This window comes from Lampris incognitus, chromosome 9 (assembly GCF_029633865.1).
Source record: "Lampris incognitus isolate fLamInc1 chromosome 9, fLamInc1.hap2, whole genome shotgun sequence".
NCBI lineage: Eukaryota > Metazoa > Chordata > Actinopteri > Lampriformes > Lampridae > Lampris > Lampris incognitus.
In genome coordinates, this window is record NC_079219.1 from 62262361 (window position 1) to 62282520 (window position 20160).

The window sequence follows — 20160 nt, forward strand, 5'->3', positions numbered from 1 at the left end:
GCTCATGAAAAAGACTTTCTACTGCCCCCCCCCCCCAGCTTTAGATGAAGGTCCTACAGGGTAAACTGCTAAGAGCATTGTACCCACAGCAGTAAATCTACTGAACATGGTTTGTGTATGGCTACATGGCTGTGTGTGTGCACTGTGTTTCTCTCTCCTTCCTGACATTGATGCCACCCTTCCCTCTCCTCACAGGCTGTTGCAACGTGATCTGTTCAGACAAGACAGGAACTCTTACCAAGAATGAGATGACTGTCACTCACCTGTTTACATCAGATGGACTACATGCTGAGGTCTCGCCCCCAGTCTACGGCTGAGCACTGACACACATCTTGCCACACTGACACACATGCTGCCACACTGACAGACACCCTGCCACACATGCTACCACACTGATAGACATCCTGCCACACTGACACACATCCTGCCACACTGACAGACATCCCGTCACACTGACATACATGCTGTCACACTGACAGACATCCTGCCACACTGACAGACACCCTGCCACACTGACACACATCCTGCCACACTGACGGACATCCTGCCACCCTGCCACACTGACAGACATCCTGCCACACTGACACACATCCTGACACACTGACACACATGCTGGCACACTGACAGACATCCTGCTACACTGACAGACATCCTGCTACACTGGCACACATGCTGCCACACTGACAGACATCCTGCCACACTGACACACATCCTGACACACTAACAGACATCCTGACACACTGACACACATGCTGGCACACTGACAGACATCCTGACACACTGACACACATGCTGCCACACTGACAGACATCCTGCCACACTGACAGACATCCTGCCACACTGACTGACACCCTACCCCACTTACAGCCATTCTGCCAAACTGACACACATCCTGCCACACTAAAAGACATCCTGCCACACTGACACATACTGCCACACTGACAGACACCCTGTCACACTGACAGACACATTGCAACACTGACACACATCCTGCCACACTGACACGCATGCTGCCACACTGACACACATCCTGCCACACTGACAGATGTCCGGCCAAACAGACAGAGACCCCGCCACACTGGCAGACAACCTGCCACACTGACAAGACACCCTGCCACACTGACAGACATCCTGCCACACTGCCACACATACTGCCACCCTGCCACATTGACAGACATCCTGCCACACTGACAGACACCCTGCCACACTGACAGATATCCTGCCTCTCTAACAGACATCCTGCCACACTGACAGACATCCTGCCACACTGACAGACATCCTGCCACACTGATAGACACCCTTCCACACTGACAGACATCCTGCCACACTGACAGACACCCTGCCAAACTGACACACATGGTGCCACACTGACAGACACCCTGCATAGACATCCTACCACACTGAAAGACAACTTGCCACACTGACAGACATCCTGCCTCTCTAACAGGCATCCTGCCACACTGACAGACATCCTGCCACACTGACAGACACCCTGCCACACTGACAGACATCCTGCCACACTAACAGACACCCTGTCACACTGACACACATGCTGCCCCACTGACAAGACACCCTGCCACTCTGACAGACACCCTACCACACTGACAGACATCCTGCCACACTAACAGACACCCTGTCACACTGACAGACATCCTGCCACACTAACAGACACCCTGTCACACTGACACACATGCTGCCCCACTGACAAGACACCCTGCCACTCGGACAGACACCCTGCCACACTGACAGACATGCTGCCACACTGGCAGACATTCTGCCAGAATGAAGACACCCTGCAACACAGACAGACACACTGCCACACACCCTGCCACACTGCCACACATCCTGCCACACTGACAGACACCCTGCCACACTGACACACATGGTGCCACACTGACAGACACCCTGCATAGACATCCTACCACACTGACAGACAACTTGCCACACTGACTGACATCCTGCCACACTGACAGACGCCCTGCCACACTGACAGACATCCTGCCACACTAACAGACACCCTGTCACACTGACAAGACACCCTGCCACACTGACAGACACCCTGCCATGCTGACAGACATCCTGCCATAGTGACAGACACCCTGCCACACTGACAGACATCCTGCCACACTGACAGACATGCTGCCACCTTGCCACACTGATAGACACCCTGCCACACTGACAGACATCCTGCCACACTGAGTGTTGGACCTGTGTTGTCTACAGTTTTCAGACCTCCCTAATCTCATATTTTACAATTTCATAGAAGAAGCACTTGGTTGGTGTTATGACAGACCAGTTAGAGGTTTGCTTAGGACCAGGAAATGTTAAAAATAACTGCTCTCTACTTTAATATCCATATAACTAACATGTATTATAATCTAAAAATTCTGTTTCTTAAATGTAGTTGTAATATTAACTATATTTTAAGATGCGGTGGTTGAAGACTTTATCACTATTGTTATTCTAGTAACTGATGTAAACACCAGCTCCAGGTGCTGCCTCCATTTGTCCTCCTCCCTAGTAGAGTTGTAGTTTTCTGGTTCTGGCTCCAAGAAACCAAACACGATACGGCTGTTTAAGATTGTGATAAATTAGAATCTCATATTTTCGTGAATGTCTTTGTTACAGTTGTATACTGGAAAATATCCTGTCTGTCTGGTTTGGGTTCTTATCTCTCCAGTTGTTGTCCTCTCATAGGTAACGGGGGTGGGCTATAATGGAGCAGGAGAGGTGCTACTGGATGGAGAGGTGGTGCATGGCTTCTCCTGTCCCTCCATCAGTAAGATAGTGGAGGTGAGCGCCGTTCCGAACCATGGCTCATCACGTTTGGAAAATTAATTTCAGCATGGCTAGGCCTTGACAATATTGAGAATTGGAGAGGGGCATCCGGGTAGCGTGGCGGTCTATTCTTTTGCCTACTGACACGGGGATCCTGATTCGAATCCCCGTGTTACCTCCAGCTTGGTCGGGCGTCCCTACAGACACAATTGGCCGTGTCTGCGAGTGGGAAGCCAGATGTGGGTATGCGTCCTGGTCGCTGCACTAGTGCCTCCTCTGGTCGGTCGGGGGCCTGTTCGGGGGGAATAGCGTGATCCTCCCACGCGCTACGTCCACCTGGTGAAACTCCTCACTGTCAGGTGAAAAGAAGCGGCTGGTGACTCCACATGTATGGGAGGAGACATGTGGTAGTCTGCAGCCCTCCCCGGATCAACAGAGGGGGTGGAGCAGCAACCGTGACGGCTCGGAAGAGGGGGGTAATTGGCCGGATACAATTGGGGAGAAAAGGGGGGGAGGAATAAAAAAGATTAAGGATTGGACAAAGACATGTAAACTAGTTTGTTGTGTTGATCGTGTCATGCTGCACATATGATACACATGACTCTTACAGACTCACATATGATACACATAGGACATACCCCCCCTATCATCTCTCATATTGTGATATTGTGTTGAATGCTTTTCCCTTTAGAGTGTTGTGCTGTATTTGACAATCTTCGTGGTAATACCTTTGTTTGCATGTGTGTTGCTAGGTTGGGTGTGTGTGTAACGACTCTGTTATCAGGAATCACAATCTGCTGGGACGTCCCACTGAGGGAGCACTCATCGCCCTAGCCATGAAGGTACAGAAACACTCAGTACCCCGACTCCTTCTGTACATTCCTCAGTATCCCGACTCTTTCTGTACATTCCTCAGGACCCACTGGGTGCAGTCTAGCAGCTGTGATCTGTTATATTCGGATCACCTCATTTTGACAGCCGTTATGTAAGGACACAGCGCAGCAGTGTTTGCTCAGTGGTTTAGTGGAAGAGTTAGGGACATGCGTGTCATGGTGTGGGGTAGTTTTCTTTCCTATCAATCTTCTTACTCAAGAGTTAGGGACATGCATCTCATGGTGTGGGGTAATTTTCTATAAGTCTTCTTCTCAAGAGTTAGGGACGTGTGTCATGGTGTGGGGTAGTCTCCTGTAAGTCTTCTTATTCAAGAGTTAGGGGCATGTGTGTCATGGTGTGGGGTAGTTTTCTGTAAGTCTTCTTACTCAAGAGTTAGGAGCATGTGTGTCATCGTGTGGGGTAGGTTTCTATAAGTCTTCTTACTCAAGAGTTAGGGACTTGTGTTTCATTGTGTGGGGTAGTTTTCTATAAGTCTTCTTACTCAAGAGTTAGGGACGTGTTTCATCGTGTGGGGTAGTTTTCTATAAGTCTTTTTATTCAAGAGTTAGGGACATTCATGTCATGGTGTTGGGTAGTCTCCTGTAAGTCTTCTTGCTCAAGAGTTAGGGACATGCGTGTCATGGTGTGGGGTAATTTTCTAGAAATCTTCTTACTCAAGAGTTAGGGACACGTGTGTCATGGTGTGGGGTAGCTTTCTTTCCTATAAATCTTCTTACTCCAGAGTTAGGGACATATGTGTCATGGTGTGGGGTAGTCTCCTGTAAGTCTTCTTACTCAAGAGTTAGGGACATGTGTGTCATCGTGTGGGGTAGTCTCCTGTAAGTCTTCTTACTCCAGAGTTAGGGACATTCTTGTCATGGTGTGGGGTAGTCTCCTGTAAGTCTTCTTACTCAAGAGTTAGGGACATTCATGTCATGGTGTGGGGTAGTCTCCTGTAAGTCTTCTTACTCGAGACTTAGGGACATTCATGTCATGGTGTGCGGTAGTTTTCTATAAGTCTTCTTACTCAAGAGTTAGGGACATGCGTGTCATGGTGTGGGGTAGTCCTCTGTAAGTCTTCTTACTCAAGAGTTAGGGACATTCATGTCATGGTGTAGGGTAGTCTCCTGTAAGTCTTCTTACTCAAGAGTTAGGGACATGCGTGTCATGGTGTGGGGTAATTTTCTAGAAATCTTCTTACTCACAAGTGAGGGACATGTGTGTCATGGTGTGGGGTAGCTTTCTTTCCTATAAATCTTCTTACTCCAGAGTGAGGGACATATGTGTCATGGTGTGGGGTAGTCTCCTGTAAGTCTTCTTACTCAGGAGTTAGGGACATGTGTGTCATGGTGTGGGGTAGTCTCCTGTAAGTCTTCTTACTCAGGAGTTAGGGACATGTGTGTCATGGTGCGGGGTAGTCTCCTGTAAGTCTTTTTACTCAAGAGTTAGGGACATTCATGTCATGGTGTGGGGTAGTCTCCTGTAAGTCTTCTTACTCGAGACTTAGGGACATTCATGTCATGGTGTGCGGTAGTTTTCTATAAGTCTTCTTACTCAAGAGTTAGGGACATGCGTGTCATGGTGTGGGGTAGTCTCCTGTAAGTCTTCTTACTCAAGAGTTAGGGACATGCGTGTCATGGTGTGGGGTAGTCTCCTGTAAGTCTTCTTACTCAAGAGTTAGGGACATTCATGTCATGGTGTGGGGTAGTCTCCTGTAAGTCTTCTTACTCGAGTTAGGGACATGCGTGTCATCATTTAGGGTAGTCTCCTGTAAGTCTTCTTATTCAAGAGTTAGGGACATGTGTATCATCGTGTGGGGTAGTTTTCTATAAGTCTTTTTACTCAAGAGTTAGGGACATTCATGTCATGGTGTGGGGTAATCTCCTGTAAGTCTTCTTACTCAAGAGTTAGGGACATGTGTGTCATGGTGCGGGGTAGTCTCCTGTAAGTCTTCTTACTGAAGAATTAGGGACATTCATGTCATGGTGTAGGGTAGTCTCCTGTAAGTCTTCTTACTCAAGAGTTAGGGACATGTGTGTCATGGTGTGGGGTGCTTGTCTTTCCTATAAATCTTCTTACTCCAGAGTTAGGGACATGTGTGTCATGGTGTGGGGTAGTCTCCTGTAAGTCTTCTCACTCAAGAGTTAGGGACTTGTGTGTCATGGTGTGGGGTAGTCTCCTGTAAGTCTTCTTACTCAAGAGTTAGGGACATGTGTGTCATGGTGTGGGGTAGTCTCCTGTAAGTCTTCTTACTGAAGAATTAGGGACATTCATGTCATGGAGTAGGGTAGTCTCCTGTAAGTCTTTTTACTCCAGAGTTAGGGACATTCATGTCATGGTGTGGGGTAGTCTCCTGTAAGTCTTCTTACTCAAGAGTTAGGGACATGCGTGTAATGGGTTGGGGTAGTTTTCTATAAATCTTCTTACTCAAGAGTTAGGGACACGTGTGTCATGGTGTGGGGTAGCTTTCTTTCCTATAAATCTTCTTACTCCAGAGTTAGGGACATATGTGTCATGGTGTGGGGTAGTCTCCTGTAAGTCTTCTTACTCAAGAGTTAGGGACATGTGTGTCATCGTGTGGGGTAGTCTCCTGTAAGTCTTCTTACTCCAGAGTTAGGGACATTCTTGTCATGGTGTGGGGTAGTCTCCTGTAAGTCTTCTTACTCGAGACTTAGGGACATTCATGTCATGGTGTGCGGTAGTTTTCTATAAGTCTTCTTACTCAAGAGTTAGGGACATGCGTGTCATGGTGTGGGGTAGTCCTCTGTAAGTCTTCTTACTCAAGAGTTAGGGACATTCATGTCATGGTGTGGGGTAGTCTCCTGTAAGTCTTCTTACTCAAGAGTTAGGGACATGCGTGTCATGGTGTGGGGTAATTTTCTAGAAATCTTCTTACTCACAAGTGAGGGACATGTGTGTCATGGTGTGGGGTAGCTTTCTTTCCTATAAATCTTCTTACTCCAGAGTTAGGGACATATGTGTCATGGTGTGGGGTAGTCTCCTGTAAGTCTTCTTACTCAGGAGTTAGGGACATGTGTGTCATGGTGTGGGGTAGTCTCCTGTAAGTCTTCTTACTCAGGAGTTAGGGACATGTGTGTCATGGTGCGGGGTAGTCTCCTGTAAGTCTTTTTACTCAAGAGTTAGGGACATTCATGTCATGGTGTGGGGTAGTCTCCTGTAAGTCTTCTTACTCGAGACTTAGGGACATTCATGTCATGGTGTGCGGTAGTTTTCTATAAGTCTTCTTACTCAAGAGTTAGGGACATGCGTGTCATGGTGTGGGGTAGTCTCCTGTAAGTCTTCTTACTCAAGAGTTAGGGACATGCGTGTCATGGTGTGGGGTAGTCTCCTGTAAGTCTTCTTACTCAAGAGTTAGGGACATTCATGTCATGGTGTGGGGTAGTCTCCTGTAAGTCTTCTTACTCGAGTTAGGGACATGCGTGTCATCATTTAGGGTAGTCTCCTGTAAGTCTTCTTATTCAAGAGTTAGGGACATGTGTATCATCGTGTGGGGTAGTTTTCTATAAGTCTTTTTACTCAAGAGTTAGGGACATTCATGTCATGGTGTGGGGTAATCTCCTGTAAGTCTTCTTACTCAAGAGTTAGGGACATGTGTGTCATGGTGCGGGGTAGTCTCCTGTAAGTCTTCTTACTGAAGAATTAGGGACATTCATGTCATGGTGTAGGGTAGTCTCCTGTAAGTCTTCTTACTCAAGAGTTAGGGACATGTGTGTCATGGTGTGGGGTGCTTGTCTTTCCTATAAATCTTCTTACTCCAGAGTTAGGGACATGTGTGTCATGGTGTGGGGTAGTCTCCTGTAAGTCTTCTCACTCAAGAGTTAGGGACTTGTGTGTCATGGTGTGGGGTAGTCTCCTGTAAGTCTTCTTACTCAAGAGTTAGGGACATGTGTGTCATGGTGTGGGGTAGTCTCCTGTAAGTCTTCTTACTGAAGAATTAGGGACATTCATGTCATGGAGTAGGGTAGTCTCCTGTAAGTCTTTTTACTCCAGAGTTAGGGACATTCATGTCATGGTGTGGGGTAGTCTCCTGTAAGTCTTCTTACTCAAGAGTTAGGGACATGCGTGTAATGGGTTGGGGTAGTTTTCTATAAATCTTCTTACTCCAGAGTTAGGGACATGTGTGTCATGGTGTGGGGTAGTCTCCTGTAAGTCTTCTCACTCAAGAGTTAGGGACTTGTGTGTCATGGTGTGGGGTAGTCTCCTGTAAGTCTTCTTACTCAAGAGTTAGGGACATGTGTGTCATGGTGTGGGGTAGTCTCCTGTAAGTCTTCTTACTGAAGAGTTAGGGACATTCATGTCATGGTGCGGGGTAGTCTCCTGTAAGTCTTCTTACTCCAGAGTTAGGGACATGCGTGTCATGGGTTGGGGTAGTTTTCTATAAATCTTCTTACTCCAGAGTTAGGGACATGTGTGTCATGGTGTGGGGTAGTCTCCTGTAAGTCTTCTTACTCAAGAGTTAGGGACATGTGTGTCATGGTGTGGGGTAGTCTCCTGTAAGTCTTCTTACTCCAGAGTTAGGGACATGTGTGTCATGGTGCGGGGTAGTCTCCTGTAAGTCTTCTTACTGAAGAATTAGGGACATTCATGTCATGGTGTGGGGTAGTCTCCTGTAAGTTTTCTTACTCCAGAGTTAGGGACATTCATGTCATGGTGTGGGGTAGTTTTCTATAAGTCTTCTTACTCGAGACTTAGGGACATTTATGTCATGGTGTGGGGTAGTCTCTTGTAAGTCTTCTTACTCAAGAGTTTGGGACATGCGTGTCATGGGTTGGGGTAGTTTTCTAGAAATCTTCTTACTCACGAGTAAGGGACATGTGTGTCATGGTGTGGGGTAGTTTTCTTTCTTATAAATCTTCTTACTCCAGAGTTAGGGACATGTGTGTCATGGTGTGGAGTAGTCCCCTGTAAGTCTTCTTACTCAAGAGTTAGGGACATGCGTGTCATGGGTTGGGGTAGTCTCCTGTAAGTCTTCTTACTCAAGAGTTAGGGACATTCATGTCATGGTGCGGGGTAGTCTCCTGTAAGTCTTCTTACTCAAGAGTTAGGGACATGTGTGTCATGGTGTGGGGTAGTCTCCTGTAAGTCTTCTTACTGAAGAATTAGGGACATTCATGTCATGGTGTAGGGTAGTCTCCTGTAAGTCTTCTTACTCCAGAGTTAGGGACATTCATGTCATGGTGTGGGGTAGTCTCCTGTAAGTCTTCTTACTCAAGAGTTAGGGACATGCGTGTCATGGGTTGGGGTAGTTTTCTATAAATCTTCTTACTCCAGAGTTAGGGACATGTGTGTCATGGTGTGGGGTAGTCTCCTGTAAGTCTTCTCACTCAAGAGTTAGGGACTTGTGTGTCATGGTGTGGGGTAGTCTCCTGTAAGTCTTCTTACTCAAGAGTTAGGGACATGTGTGTCATGGTGTGGGGTAGTCTCCTGTAAGTCTTCTTACTGAAGAATTAGGGACATTCATGTCATGGTGTAGGGTAGTCTCCTGTAAGTCTTCTTACTCCAGAGTTAGGGACATTCATGTCATGGTGTGGGGTAGTCTCCTGTAAGTCTTCTTACTCAAGAGTTAGGGACATGCGTGTCATGGGTTGGGGTAGTTTTCTATAAATCTTCTTACTCCAGAGTTAGGGACATGTGTGTCATGGTGTGGGGTAGTCTCCTGTAAGTCTTCTCACTCAAGAGTTAGGGACTTGTGTGTCATGGTGTGGGGTAGTCTCCTGTAAGTCTTCTTACTCAAGAGTTAGGGACATGTGTGTCATGGTGTGGGGTAGTCTCCTGTAAGTCTTCTTACTGAAGAGTTAGGGACATTCATGTCATGGTGCGGGGTAGTCTCCTGTAAGTCTTCTTACTCAAGAGTTAGGGACATGCGTGTCATGGGTTGGGGTAGTTTTTTTATAAATCTTCTTACTCCAGAGTTAGGGACATGTGTGTCATGGTGTGGGGTAGTCTCCTGTAAGTCTTCTTACTCAAGAGTTAGGGACATGTGTGTCATGGTGTGGGGTAGTCTCCTGTAAGTCTTCTTACTCAAGAGATAGGGACATGTGTGTCATGGTGCGGGGTAGTCTCCTGTAAGTCTTCTTACTGAAGAATTAGTGACATTCATGTCATGGTGTGGGGTAGTCTCCTGTAAGTTTTCTTACTCCAGAGTTAGGGACATTCATGTCATGGTGTGGGGTAGTTTTCTATAAGTCTTCTTACTCGAGACTCAGGGACATTTATGTCATGGTGTGGGGTAGTCTCTTGTAAGTCTTCTTACTCAAGAGTTTGGGACATGCGTGTCATGGGTTGGGGTAGTTTTCTAGAAATCTTCTTACTCACGAGTAAGGGACATGTGTGTCATGGTGTGGGGTAGTTTTCTTTCCTATAAATCTTCTTACTCCAGAGTTAGGGACATGTGTGTCATGGTGTGGGGTAGTCCCCTGTAAGTCTTCTTACTCAAGAGTTAGGGACATGCGTGTCATGGGTTGGGGTAGTTTTCTAGAAATCTTCTTACTCACGAGTAAGGGACATGTGTGTCATGGTGTGGGGTAGTTTTCTTTCCTATAAATCTTCTTACTCCAGAGTTAGGGACAGTGTGTCATGGTGTGGGGTAGTCCCCTGTAAGTCTTCTTACTCAAGAGTTAGGGACATGCGTGTCATGGGTTGGGGTAGTTTTCTAGAAATCTTCTTACTCACGAGTAAGGGACATGTGTGTCATGGTGTGGGGTAGTTTTCTTTCCTATAAATCTTCTTACTCCAGAGTTTGGGACATGTGTGTCATGGTGTGGGGTAGTCCCCTGTAAGTCTTCTTACTCAAGAGTTAGGGACATGCGTGTCATGGTGTGGGGTAGTCTCCTGTAAGTCTTCTTACTCGAGACTTAGGGACATTCATGTCATGGTGTGCGGTAGTTTTCTATAAGTCTTCTTACTCAAGAGTTAGGGACATAGGGACATGCGTGTCATCATTTAGGGTAGTCTCCTGTAAGTCTTCTTATTCAAGAGTTAGGGACATGCGTGTCATGGTATGGGGTAGTCTCCAGTATGTCTTCTTACTCAAGAGTTAGGGACATGCGTGTCATGGGTTGGGGTAGTTTTTTATAAATCTTCTTACTCCAGAGTTAGGGACATGTGTGTCATGGTGTGGGGTAGTCTCCTGTAAGTCTTCTTACTCAAGAGTTAGGGACATGTGTGTCATGGTGTGGGGTAGTCTCCTGTAAGTCTTCTTACTCAAGAGATAGGGACATGTGTGTCATGGTGCGGGGTAGTCTCCTGTAAGTCTTCTTACTGAAGAATTAGTGACATTCATGTCATGGTGTGGGGTAGTCTCCTGTAAGTTTTCTTACTCCAGAGTTAGGGACATTCATGTCATGGTGTGGGGTAGTTTTCTATAAGTCTTCTTACTCGAGACTTAGGGACATTTATGTCATGGTGTGGGGTAGTCTCTTGTAAGTCTTCTTACTCAAGAGTTTGGGACATGCGTGTCATGGGTTGGGGTAGTTTTCTAGAAATCTTCTTACTCACGAGTAAGGGACATGTGTGTCATGGTGTGGGGTAGTTTTCTTTCCTATAAATCTTCTTACTCCAGAGTTAGGGACATGTGTGTCATGGTGTGGGGTAGTCCCCTGTAAGTCTTCTTACTCAAGAGTTAGGGACATGCGTGTCATGGGTTGGGGTAGTTTTCTAGAAATCTTCTTACTCACGAGTAAGGGACATGTGTGTCATGGTGTGGGGTAGTTTTCTTTCCTATAAATCTTCTTACTCCAGAGTTAGGGACAGTGTGTCATGGTGTGGGGTAGTCCCCTGTAAGTCTTCTTACTCAAGAGTTAGGGACATGCGTGTCATGGGTTGGGGTAGTTTTCTAGAAATCTTCTTACTCACGAGTAAGGGACGTGTGTCATTGTGTGGGGTAGTTTTCTTTCCTATAAATCTTCTTACTCCAGAGTTTGGGACATGTGTGTCATGGTGTGGGGTAGTCCCCTGTAAGTCTTCTTACTCAAGAGTTAGGGACATGCGTGTCATGGTGTGGGGTAGTCTCCTGTAAGTCTTCTTACTCGAGACTTAGGGACATTCATGTCATGGTGTGCGGTAGTTTTCTATAAGTCTTCTTACTCAAGAGTTAGGGACATAGGGACATGCGTGTCATGGTGTGGGGTAGTCCCCTGTAAGTCTTCTTACTCAAGAGTTAGGGACATGCGTGTCATGGTATGGGGTAGTCTCCAGTATGTCTTCTTACTCAAGAGTTAGGTACATACTTGTCATGGTCTGGGGTAGTTTTCTAGAAATCTTCTTACTCAAGAGTTAGGGACATGCATATTTTGGTATCGGATATTTTCCTAGAAATCTTCTTACTCAATTTTTTTTCTGATTGCTTAGGTACTATCTTTGAAACTATAGACTTATTTTTGCAAAACTCTACACACTGGGGCGTCCGGGTAGCATGGTGGTCTATTTTGTTGCCTACCAGCACATGGATTGCCTGTTCGAATCCCTGTGTTACCTCTGGCTTGGTCAGGCGTCCCTACAAACACAATTGGCCGTGTTTGCGGGTGGGAAGCCGGATGGGGGGGGGGTGTCCTGGTTGGTGCGCTAGTGCCTCCTCTGGTAGGTTGTGGTGCCTGTTCAGGGGGGATGGGAAACTGTCGGGAAGAGCGTGATCCTTCCACACGCTACATCCTCCTGGTGAAACTCCTCGCTGTCAGGTGAAAAGAAGCTGCTGGTGACTCCACATGTATGGGAGGAGGCATGTGGTAGTCTGCAGCCCTCTCTGGATCAGCAGAGGGGGTGGAGCAGCGACCGGGACGGCTTGGAAGAGTAAGGTAATTAATTGGCTGGAGAAAATTGGGGAGAGAAGGGGGGGGCTCTACACACCAAACAAAAAAACCTTACATCAAACCAGCAAAACATTATACATGTCTTGCAAAAGCAAACAATTCTTGCAAAACTCTTGAAACTCTTAAAGAAATGGTTGTTGCATCAATACAGTACACACAAACCATCACTTGAGTAAGCACATGAAGCACAAGTAGCACTGACAGTGTCAATGAAAAACGCTTGTGGCCTTTGTTTTTTCTGTGTGCAGGCCATAGCAGTTTGCAATAAAGTTTTTTCATACATATAGTATACACATTGGTATCCAAATGTTTAAAGTATGAATGTGTATTCAAAACATAACACACTGTCAAGACAAATAAGGAGAACATTTATTTTATTTTTTTCTGAAAATGTTCTAACACTACTCAAACAACAACAAAATCGCAGTAAAAAAACTAAAACATTTGTGTTAGAAAAAAAAGAACAGAAAGAAATTAGGCTAGATCTCACCTTCTTTGTGGGTCTGGCCTTAATAAATTCCAAACTGAGTGTAAAGCAGAGAAAGTGCATTCAGTTTGGCACACTTGTAAATGCTTGGGCTACAAGTGTTGATGGCTTCAGAAAGAGGGCTTTAAGCATCGCTGTTAGTGTTTAAGAATCACTGCTGAGAATCAATGTTAGTGTTTAAGAATCACTTAGGAATCACTGTTAGTGTTTAAGCCTTCAGAATCAACCTGTGATGAAGGTTTAGCATTCAGAAGCAACCTGTGATGAAGTTTCAGCCTTCAGAAACAACCTCTGATGAAGTTTCAGCCTTCAGAAGCAACCTGTGATGAAGTTTCAGCATTCAGAAACAACCTGTGATGAAGTTTCAGCATTCAGAAACAACCTGTGATGAAGTTTCAGCATTCAGAAACAACCTCTGATGAAGTTTCAGCCTTCAGAAGCAACCTGTGATGAAGTTTCAGCATTCAGAAACAACCTGTGATGAAGTTTCAGCATTCAGAAACAACCTGTGATGAAGTTTCAGCATTCAGAAACAACCTGTGATGACGTTTCAGCATTCAGAAACAACCTTTGATGAAGTTTCAGCATTCAGAAACAACCTCTGATGAAGTTTCAGCCTTCAGAAGCAACCTGTGATGAAGTTTCAGCATTCAGAAACAACCTGTGATGAAGTTTCAGCATTCAGAAACAACCTGTGATGACGTTTCAGCATTCAGAAACAACCTGTGATGACGTTTCAGCATTCAGAAACAACCTTTGATGACGTTTCAGCATTCAGAAACAACCTGTAATGACGTTTCAGCATTCAGAAGCAACCTGTGATGAAGTTTCAGCATGCAGAAACAACCTGTGATGAAGTTTCAGCCTTCAGAAACAACCTATGATGAAGTTTCAGCCTTTAGAAGCAACCTGTGATGACGTTTCAGCATTCAGAAACAGCCTGTGATGAAGTTTCAGGATTCAGAAACAACCTGTGATGAAGTTTCAGCATTCAGAAACAACCTGTGATGAAGTTTCAGCATTCAGAAGCAACCTGTGATGAAGTTTCAGCATTCAGAAACAACCTGTGATGACGTTTCAGCATTCAGAAACAACCTCTGATGAAGTTTCAGCCTTCAGAAACTACCTCTGATGAAGTTTCAGCCTTCAGAAGCAACCTGTGATGAAGTTTCAGCATTCAGAAAAACCTGTGATGAAGTTTCAGCCTTCAGAAACAACAGGTATTAACTCGCACAGCCTTTCCTCAAAAAGTTCCGCCAGTTCTTCGTCTTCTTTGTGTGTTGCTGGATGGTCACGCGTGAGCTATTAACTACACTGCGCAACACTGCCCCCACAATTTCCTGTGGTATTTCTGGTGGTACTGCTCCATTTGTACGGATCCGCAAGCTCCCAGAAAACATGCAGAAATACCGACGAAATGAACGCAGAGTACGGACAGAAGGCTCCGTCCGTATACATACCCCTATTTCACATTGCGCATAAATGAGCCATTAAATGCAGAGGATGAATATCCCCAGGAAGATTAATAAAGTACATCCTATCTTATTTTACTCAGACTCAACTAGCTTTAATATGAACCACTCCCAGCAGAGTGGCTTAAATTCATGGTAGTTACATGGTACTATTGTGTCAAAACATCTGGATATATCTGAAGCCTGTGAGATTTCAGAATGACCCATTCAAAGGTGTTTTTTGACAGTTTAGTTTGACCACTGGTTCTGATGACAATAGGCAGACTTTCCATCTCTCCACCCACTAATTTTCTTGGCATAGGTGCAAGCAAAATACTGAGATCCAATCACATTGTGGGCACAAAACATATGAGAACACAAATACCAGGTGTGAACACAAAGGACGTCATCACGTTGTGCGTTATGCAGATAACATATCCAGATACAGATTGCAAGGTAAAACTAGATGTAGGTAGGGTAACAGAAGTTCTGCAGCTTGATTATTTAGTTTCCTAAATAGCTTGGAAATTGCTGGTATAGCTGGTATTATGTAGAGAACAGAATCAGCTTCATTTAAAGTCCCCATGCAGGATTATCTCAAAAGCAAAACATGAAACCCAATGCATACAGCTGTTTGTTTTTTATTTCTATAAAAGTGGTGTATACACAAAAAAACTAACTACTACTCTCATTCACTTTGCAAAAATGGAAAAATGGGCAAACCCTTCCGGTAATTTGACATCAGTCTTTTCCATCAGTCTGGAGGGATTTTAGTCCCCTCCTCTTTGCAGAGTTGCTTTAGTTCAGACACATTGGTTGGTTTTCGAGATTGACTGCTTATTTCAGGTCCTACCACAGCATCACTATTGGGTCCAAATCAGGACTTTGACTAGGACACTCCAAAACTTCAATTTTACTTCTTTTCAGCCATTCGGATGTGGTATGTGTGGTATTGTATGAGGAAGTCGGGGGTGGCAGAGAAGTATGTAGGAGTGGTGCAGGATATGTATGAGCGAAGTGGGACAATGGTGAGGTGTGCAGTAGGAATGACAGATGGGTTCAAGGTGGAGGTGGGTTTACATCAAGGATCGGCTCTGAGCCCTTTCTTGTTTGCAGAGGTGATGGACAGGTTGACAGACGAGATCAGGCAGGAGTCTCCGTGGACTATGTTCACGGATGACATTGTGATGTGTAGTGAGAGTAGGGTCCAGGTTGAGGAGAGCCTGGTGAGGTGGAGGTATGCACTCGAGAGACGAGAAATGAAAGTCAGTAGGAGCAAGACTGAATACCTATGCATGAATGAGAGGGAGGACAGTGAAGTGGTGAGGATGCAAGGAGTAGAGGTGACGAAGGCATATGAGTTTGAATACTTGGGGTCAACTGTCCAAAGTAACAGGGAGTGCAGAAGAGAGTGCAGGCAGGGTGGAGTGGGTGGAGAAGAGTATGAGGAGTGATTTGTGACAGAAGGGTACCAGCAAGAGTTAGCTGGTCTCACTACCATCTTGTAATCCATCCCTTTATGTTGTATGGTTTGGAGACAATGGCACTGATGAAAAGACAGGAGGCGGAGCTGGAAGTGGCAGAGTTGAAGATGATAAGATTTTCATTGGGAGTGATGAAGACGGACAGGATTAGGAACGAGTATATTAGAGGGACAGCTCAGGTTGGACGGTTTGGAGACAAAGCAAGAGAGACAAAATTGAGGTGGTTTGGACATGTGTGGAGGAGAGATGCTGAGTATATTGGGAGAAGGATGCTGAATATGGAGCTACCAGGGAAGAGGAGAGGAGGAAGGCCAAAGAGGAGGTTTATGGATGTGGTGAGGGAAGACATGCAGGTGGCTGGTGTGACAGAGGAAGATGCAGAGGACAGGAAGCGATGGAAATGGATGATCCGCTGTGGCGACCCCTAACGGGAGCAGCCGAAAGTAGTAGTAGTAGTAGTACTAGTAGTAGTAGTAGTATAGTAGTTGTAGTAGACTGTTTTTAAGTGATAAAAAAAGGAAATGGATCCTGTGCAAAAGTTTGCGAACCTTTTGGATTATTTAAAAAGATGATTACTAAGGCCCAGACCCAGGTGATTTCTACGTTAGGACTTCAGTGACTCAGGCAAATACAGTTACGGGGCGGAACTATTTATTATGAAGTAACTCCATGCCTTCTAAAGTATCCGACGGTGATGGCTGTTCTGTCTGGTGTTAACAACCATGGGTTCCTCTGAACAGTTGTCCAAGAATGGCAGAATGTAGATAGTTCACTTCCACCAACAAGGAGAAGGCTACTAAAAACTCTCAATGTTTCAAACTACCTATATCTACTATCAAAAGCATTATCAGAAAATGGAAAATAAATAGAACAGTTGAAGTGAAGGCAAGGTCTGAACACAAAGAACATTTTCAGATAGAATGCCTGTGACCTGGTGAGACATGCTCAGAAGAATCCACAAACGTCTGCAAAAAAAGAGTATCAGACACAGTTCTAGTTATTCTGTTTCAGGGTGGCATGGCTCAGGAGGTAAAGCGGGTCATCTAGTAATTAGTTGACAATGAAGATTTTGCTTCCTGAACACTTTTGGGTGTATTTTATGGGTTTTGGGCTGCTGATCATGAAAATCACCCTAAAATTTTCGTGTCACATACCGTTTTGTAGATATAACCTATTTTTGTGATTTCCCGGCTTATTTTAAGTCTACAAGTATATTGGCCACAGGGATTAGCAAGGAGTAGAGGTGACGAAGGTGTACGAGTTTAAATACTTGGGGTCAGCTGTTCAAAGTAACGGGAGTGCAGAATACAAAAGAGAGGTGAAGAAGAGAGTGCAGGCAGGCAGGGTGTAGTGGGTGGAGAAGAGTATCAGGAGTGATTTGTGACAGAAGGGTACCAGCAAGAGTTAAAGGGAAGGTTTACAAGATGGTTGTGAGACCAGCTATGTTATATGGTTTGGAGACAGCAGCACTGATGAAAAGATGGGAGGTGGAGCTGGAGGTGGCAGAATTGAAGATGCTAAGATTTTCATTGGGAGTGATGAAGAAGGACAGGATAAAGAACGAGTGTATTAGAGGGACAGCTCAGGTTGAACGGTTTGGAGACAAAGCAAGAGAGGCAAGATTGAGATGGTTTGAACATGTGTGGAGGAGAGATGCTGGGTATATTGGGAGAAGGATGCTGAATATGGAGCTGCCAGGAAAGAGGAGAGGAGGAAGACCAAAGAGGAGGTTTATGGATGTGGTGACGGAGGACTTGCAGGTGGCTGGTGTGACACAGGAAGATGCAGAGGACAGGAAGAGATGGAAACGGATGATCCGCTGTGGCGCCCCCTAACGGGAGCAGCCAAAAGTAGTAGTAGTAGTAGTAGTAGTATATTGGCCACAAAGTAAGCTTTTTTGGTCAGTTCCAGCATATCTGGGCATGCACTCAGTGTAGCTGCTATGCAGATGTTGTCTTAGGCAGCCTGGGCATGCTGAGTCAGGTTAGATGCTGGCACACAGGCTATAAAAGCTGCTCACATCTACACATGCTGTTTGGACGCATGTTGACGGATTTACTGTCCTAAGAAAGATTTAATGCAGCAAAAATGTCTCGTCAATGTTGCAACATCTGTGATACATCCTGTTACAGCTGTGGACAGTACAAGTTGTATTTATTTGTTGTACAGGTTGTATTCATTTTTATTTATTTGCCTATTTGCCTTTTGTGTTCTGTGGAGTGTTTGTGTGTTTCAATGTTGCCGCTGCTACACAACAATTGCCCCCCTGAGGACAAATAAAACCTACTTGACTTGACTTGACTCTATGCTTAAGGCTCAAAGTTGCACCATGACTGCACTTATTAAAAAAAGCCTATAAGCTCTACTTCGGATGTAAAACTGGTGACCAAGAGAAACCCAGGGTTTCACATTTGTTGTGCAACATGTGCAGTCAACCTGATAGCTTGGCTCAGAGGTACTCGGAAGTCAACGCCATTTGCAGTCCCAATGATATGGCGAGAACAGAAGGATCACGTGATGGACTGTTACTTCTGTCTGACCAATGTGTCTGGCTTCTCTACAAAAAATAAGAAATCTATTGAATACCCCAACCTGCCTTCGGCCATGACACCAGTGCCACATTATGACAGTTTGCCAGTACCAAAGCCACCAGAGACATGGAGCCTAGATGAGGCAGATGAAGATGCCACAACGCATGAACTAGATGTGGAAAACGACACTGACCCAGATGTTGAACCCGTTATGTCTGGTTATCCTCATCTGATAACATGGTCAGAACTAAATGACCTAGTCAGGGACTTAGATTTTTCAAAAGCTAAAGCAGAACTACTTGGTGCAAGATTGCAAGGATGTGGCTTTTGGGTAACGTGGCAGTCTACATATTTCATTGCCTACCAACTTGGGGTTTGAATCCCTGTGTTACATTGGCTTGGTCGGGCGTCCCTTCAGACACAATTGGCCATGTCTGTGGTTGGTAAGCCGGATGTGGGTATGTGTCCTGGTCGCTGCACTAGTGCCTCCTCTGGTTGGTCAGGGCACCTGTTCGGGGGGGGGGGGACTGAGGGAAATAGTGTGATCTTCCCATGCGCTACCTCCCCCTGGTGAAACTCCTCACTGACAGGTGAAAAGAAGCGGCTGGTGACTCCACATGTATGGGAGGAGACATGTGGTAGTCTGCAGCCCTCCCTGGATCAGCAGAGGCGATAGAGCAGAGACCGGGATGGCTCAGAAGGGTGGGGTGGTTGGCCAAGTACAATTGGGGAGAAAAAAAAAAGGGGGGGGAATAAAAAAAAAACCAAAAAAGATTGCAAAGATGGGGTTTGGTGTCACCAGTTTTTTTTTATTTTTTGTTTTACATGGTGATGGTGGTCACGTGGCTTGGGTCCTGGGCTGTTCTGGTGGCATCTGGACACTGCTTGGCATCCTACTCATTATATTCTTTATACATTTTATAATTCCATTATAATTGTGTTATCCTCTTTCAACGTTGTATTGTGTAAGTTGTGTAAAGACAACATCATGTCATGTTGTGCGTCTTGGGAGAGAGATCCTCCTCTGTTGCTTTCCCTGAGCTTTCTTTCTAGTTTTTCTCCCTGTCAAAGGTTTTTGGGGAGTTGTTCCTTATCTGATGTGAGGGTGTAAGGATAGGATGTTGTGTTGCTGTGAAGCCCACTGAGGTAAATTTGTAATTTGTGATATTGGGCTATACAAATAAAACTGACTTGACTTGATTTGACTTGACCAGGTACAAAAATGTCTATCTTTTGGAACTGTCAAAAACATTTGACAAACTTCATTATGCAGGTTGACAACCTGTTTCTGCACTGACATTGATGGATTGTTCATGGCTTTCGGTTGTGTGCAGGACCCACAACAATGCCATCTTTTCATAGATTCATCAAAGTTCAGCCTGAAAGCTGTCCTGTTACACAATGACAATGTCCACCCTTCAGCACCCACTGGCTATGCAGTACACATGAAAGAAACCTACAACAACATGGAAGTGTTGTTGAAACACATACAGTACAACAATTACCACTAGAACATCTGTGGTGATGTAAAAGTATTGGCACTGCTACTAGGAATGCAGCTCGGATATACAAAGTACTGGTGTTTCCTGTGTGAATGGGACAGCTGTGCTACAGTCACATCACATTAAAAAGAACTGGCCGCTCCTTAAGCATTTTGTTGCAGGGCAGAAAAGTGTGGTGCATAAACGATTTGTCCACCCAACACAGATATTTCTGCCTCCTCTTCAT

General features: G+C 45.3%; 1 protein-coding gene across 4 annotated transcripts in view; it reads left to right on the forward strand.

The window, feature by feature from the left end:
• The window catches only part of atp2c1 (ATPase secretory pathway Ca2+ transporting 1), a 174922-nt gene that overhangs the window by 99885 nt on the left and 54877 nt on the right, over positions 1–20160 (forward strand). For all 4 annotated transcript variants that reach the window (XR_008810681.1, XM_056285570.1, XM_056285571.1 and 1 more), the window contains 3 exons: positions 196–293; positions 2698–2793; positions 3531–3620. Coding sequence is in view for 3 of the 4 variants with exons in the window: in XM_056285570.1 (XP_056141545.1) it covers positions 196–293; positions 2698–2793; positions 3531–3620 (284 nt within the window). In the remaining variant the exon portion in view is untranslated. The remainder of the gene's footprint in view (positions 1–195; positions 294–2697; positions 2794–3530; positions 3621–20160) is intronic.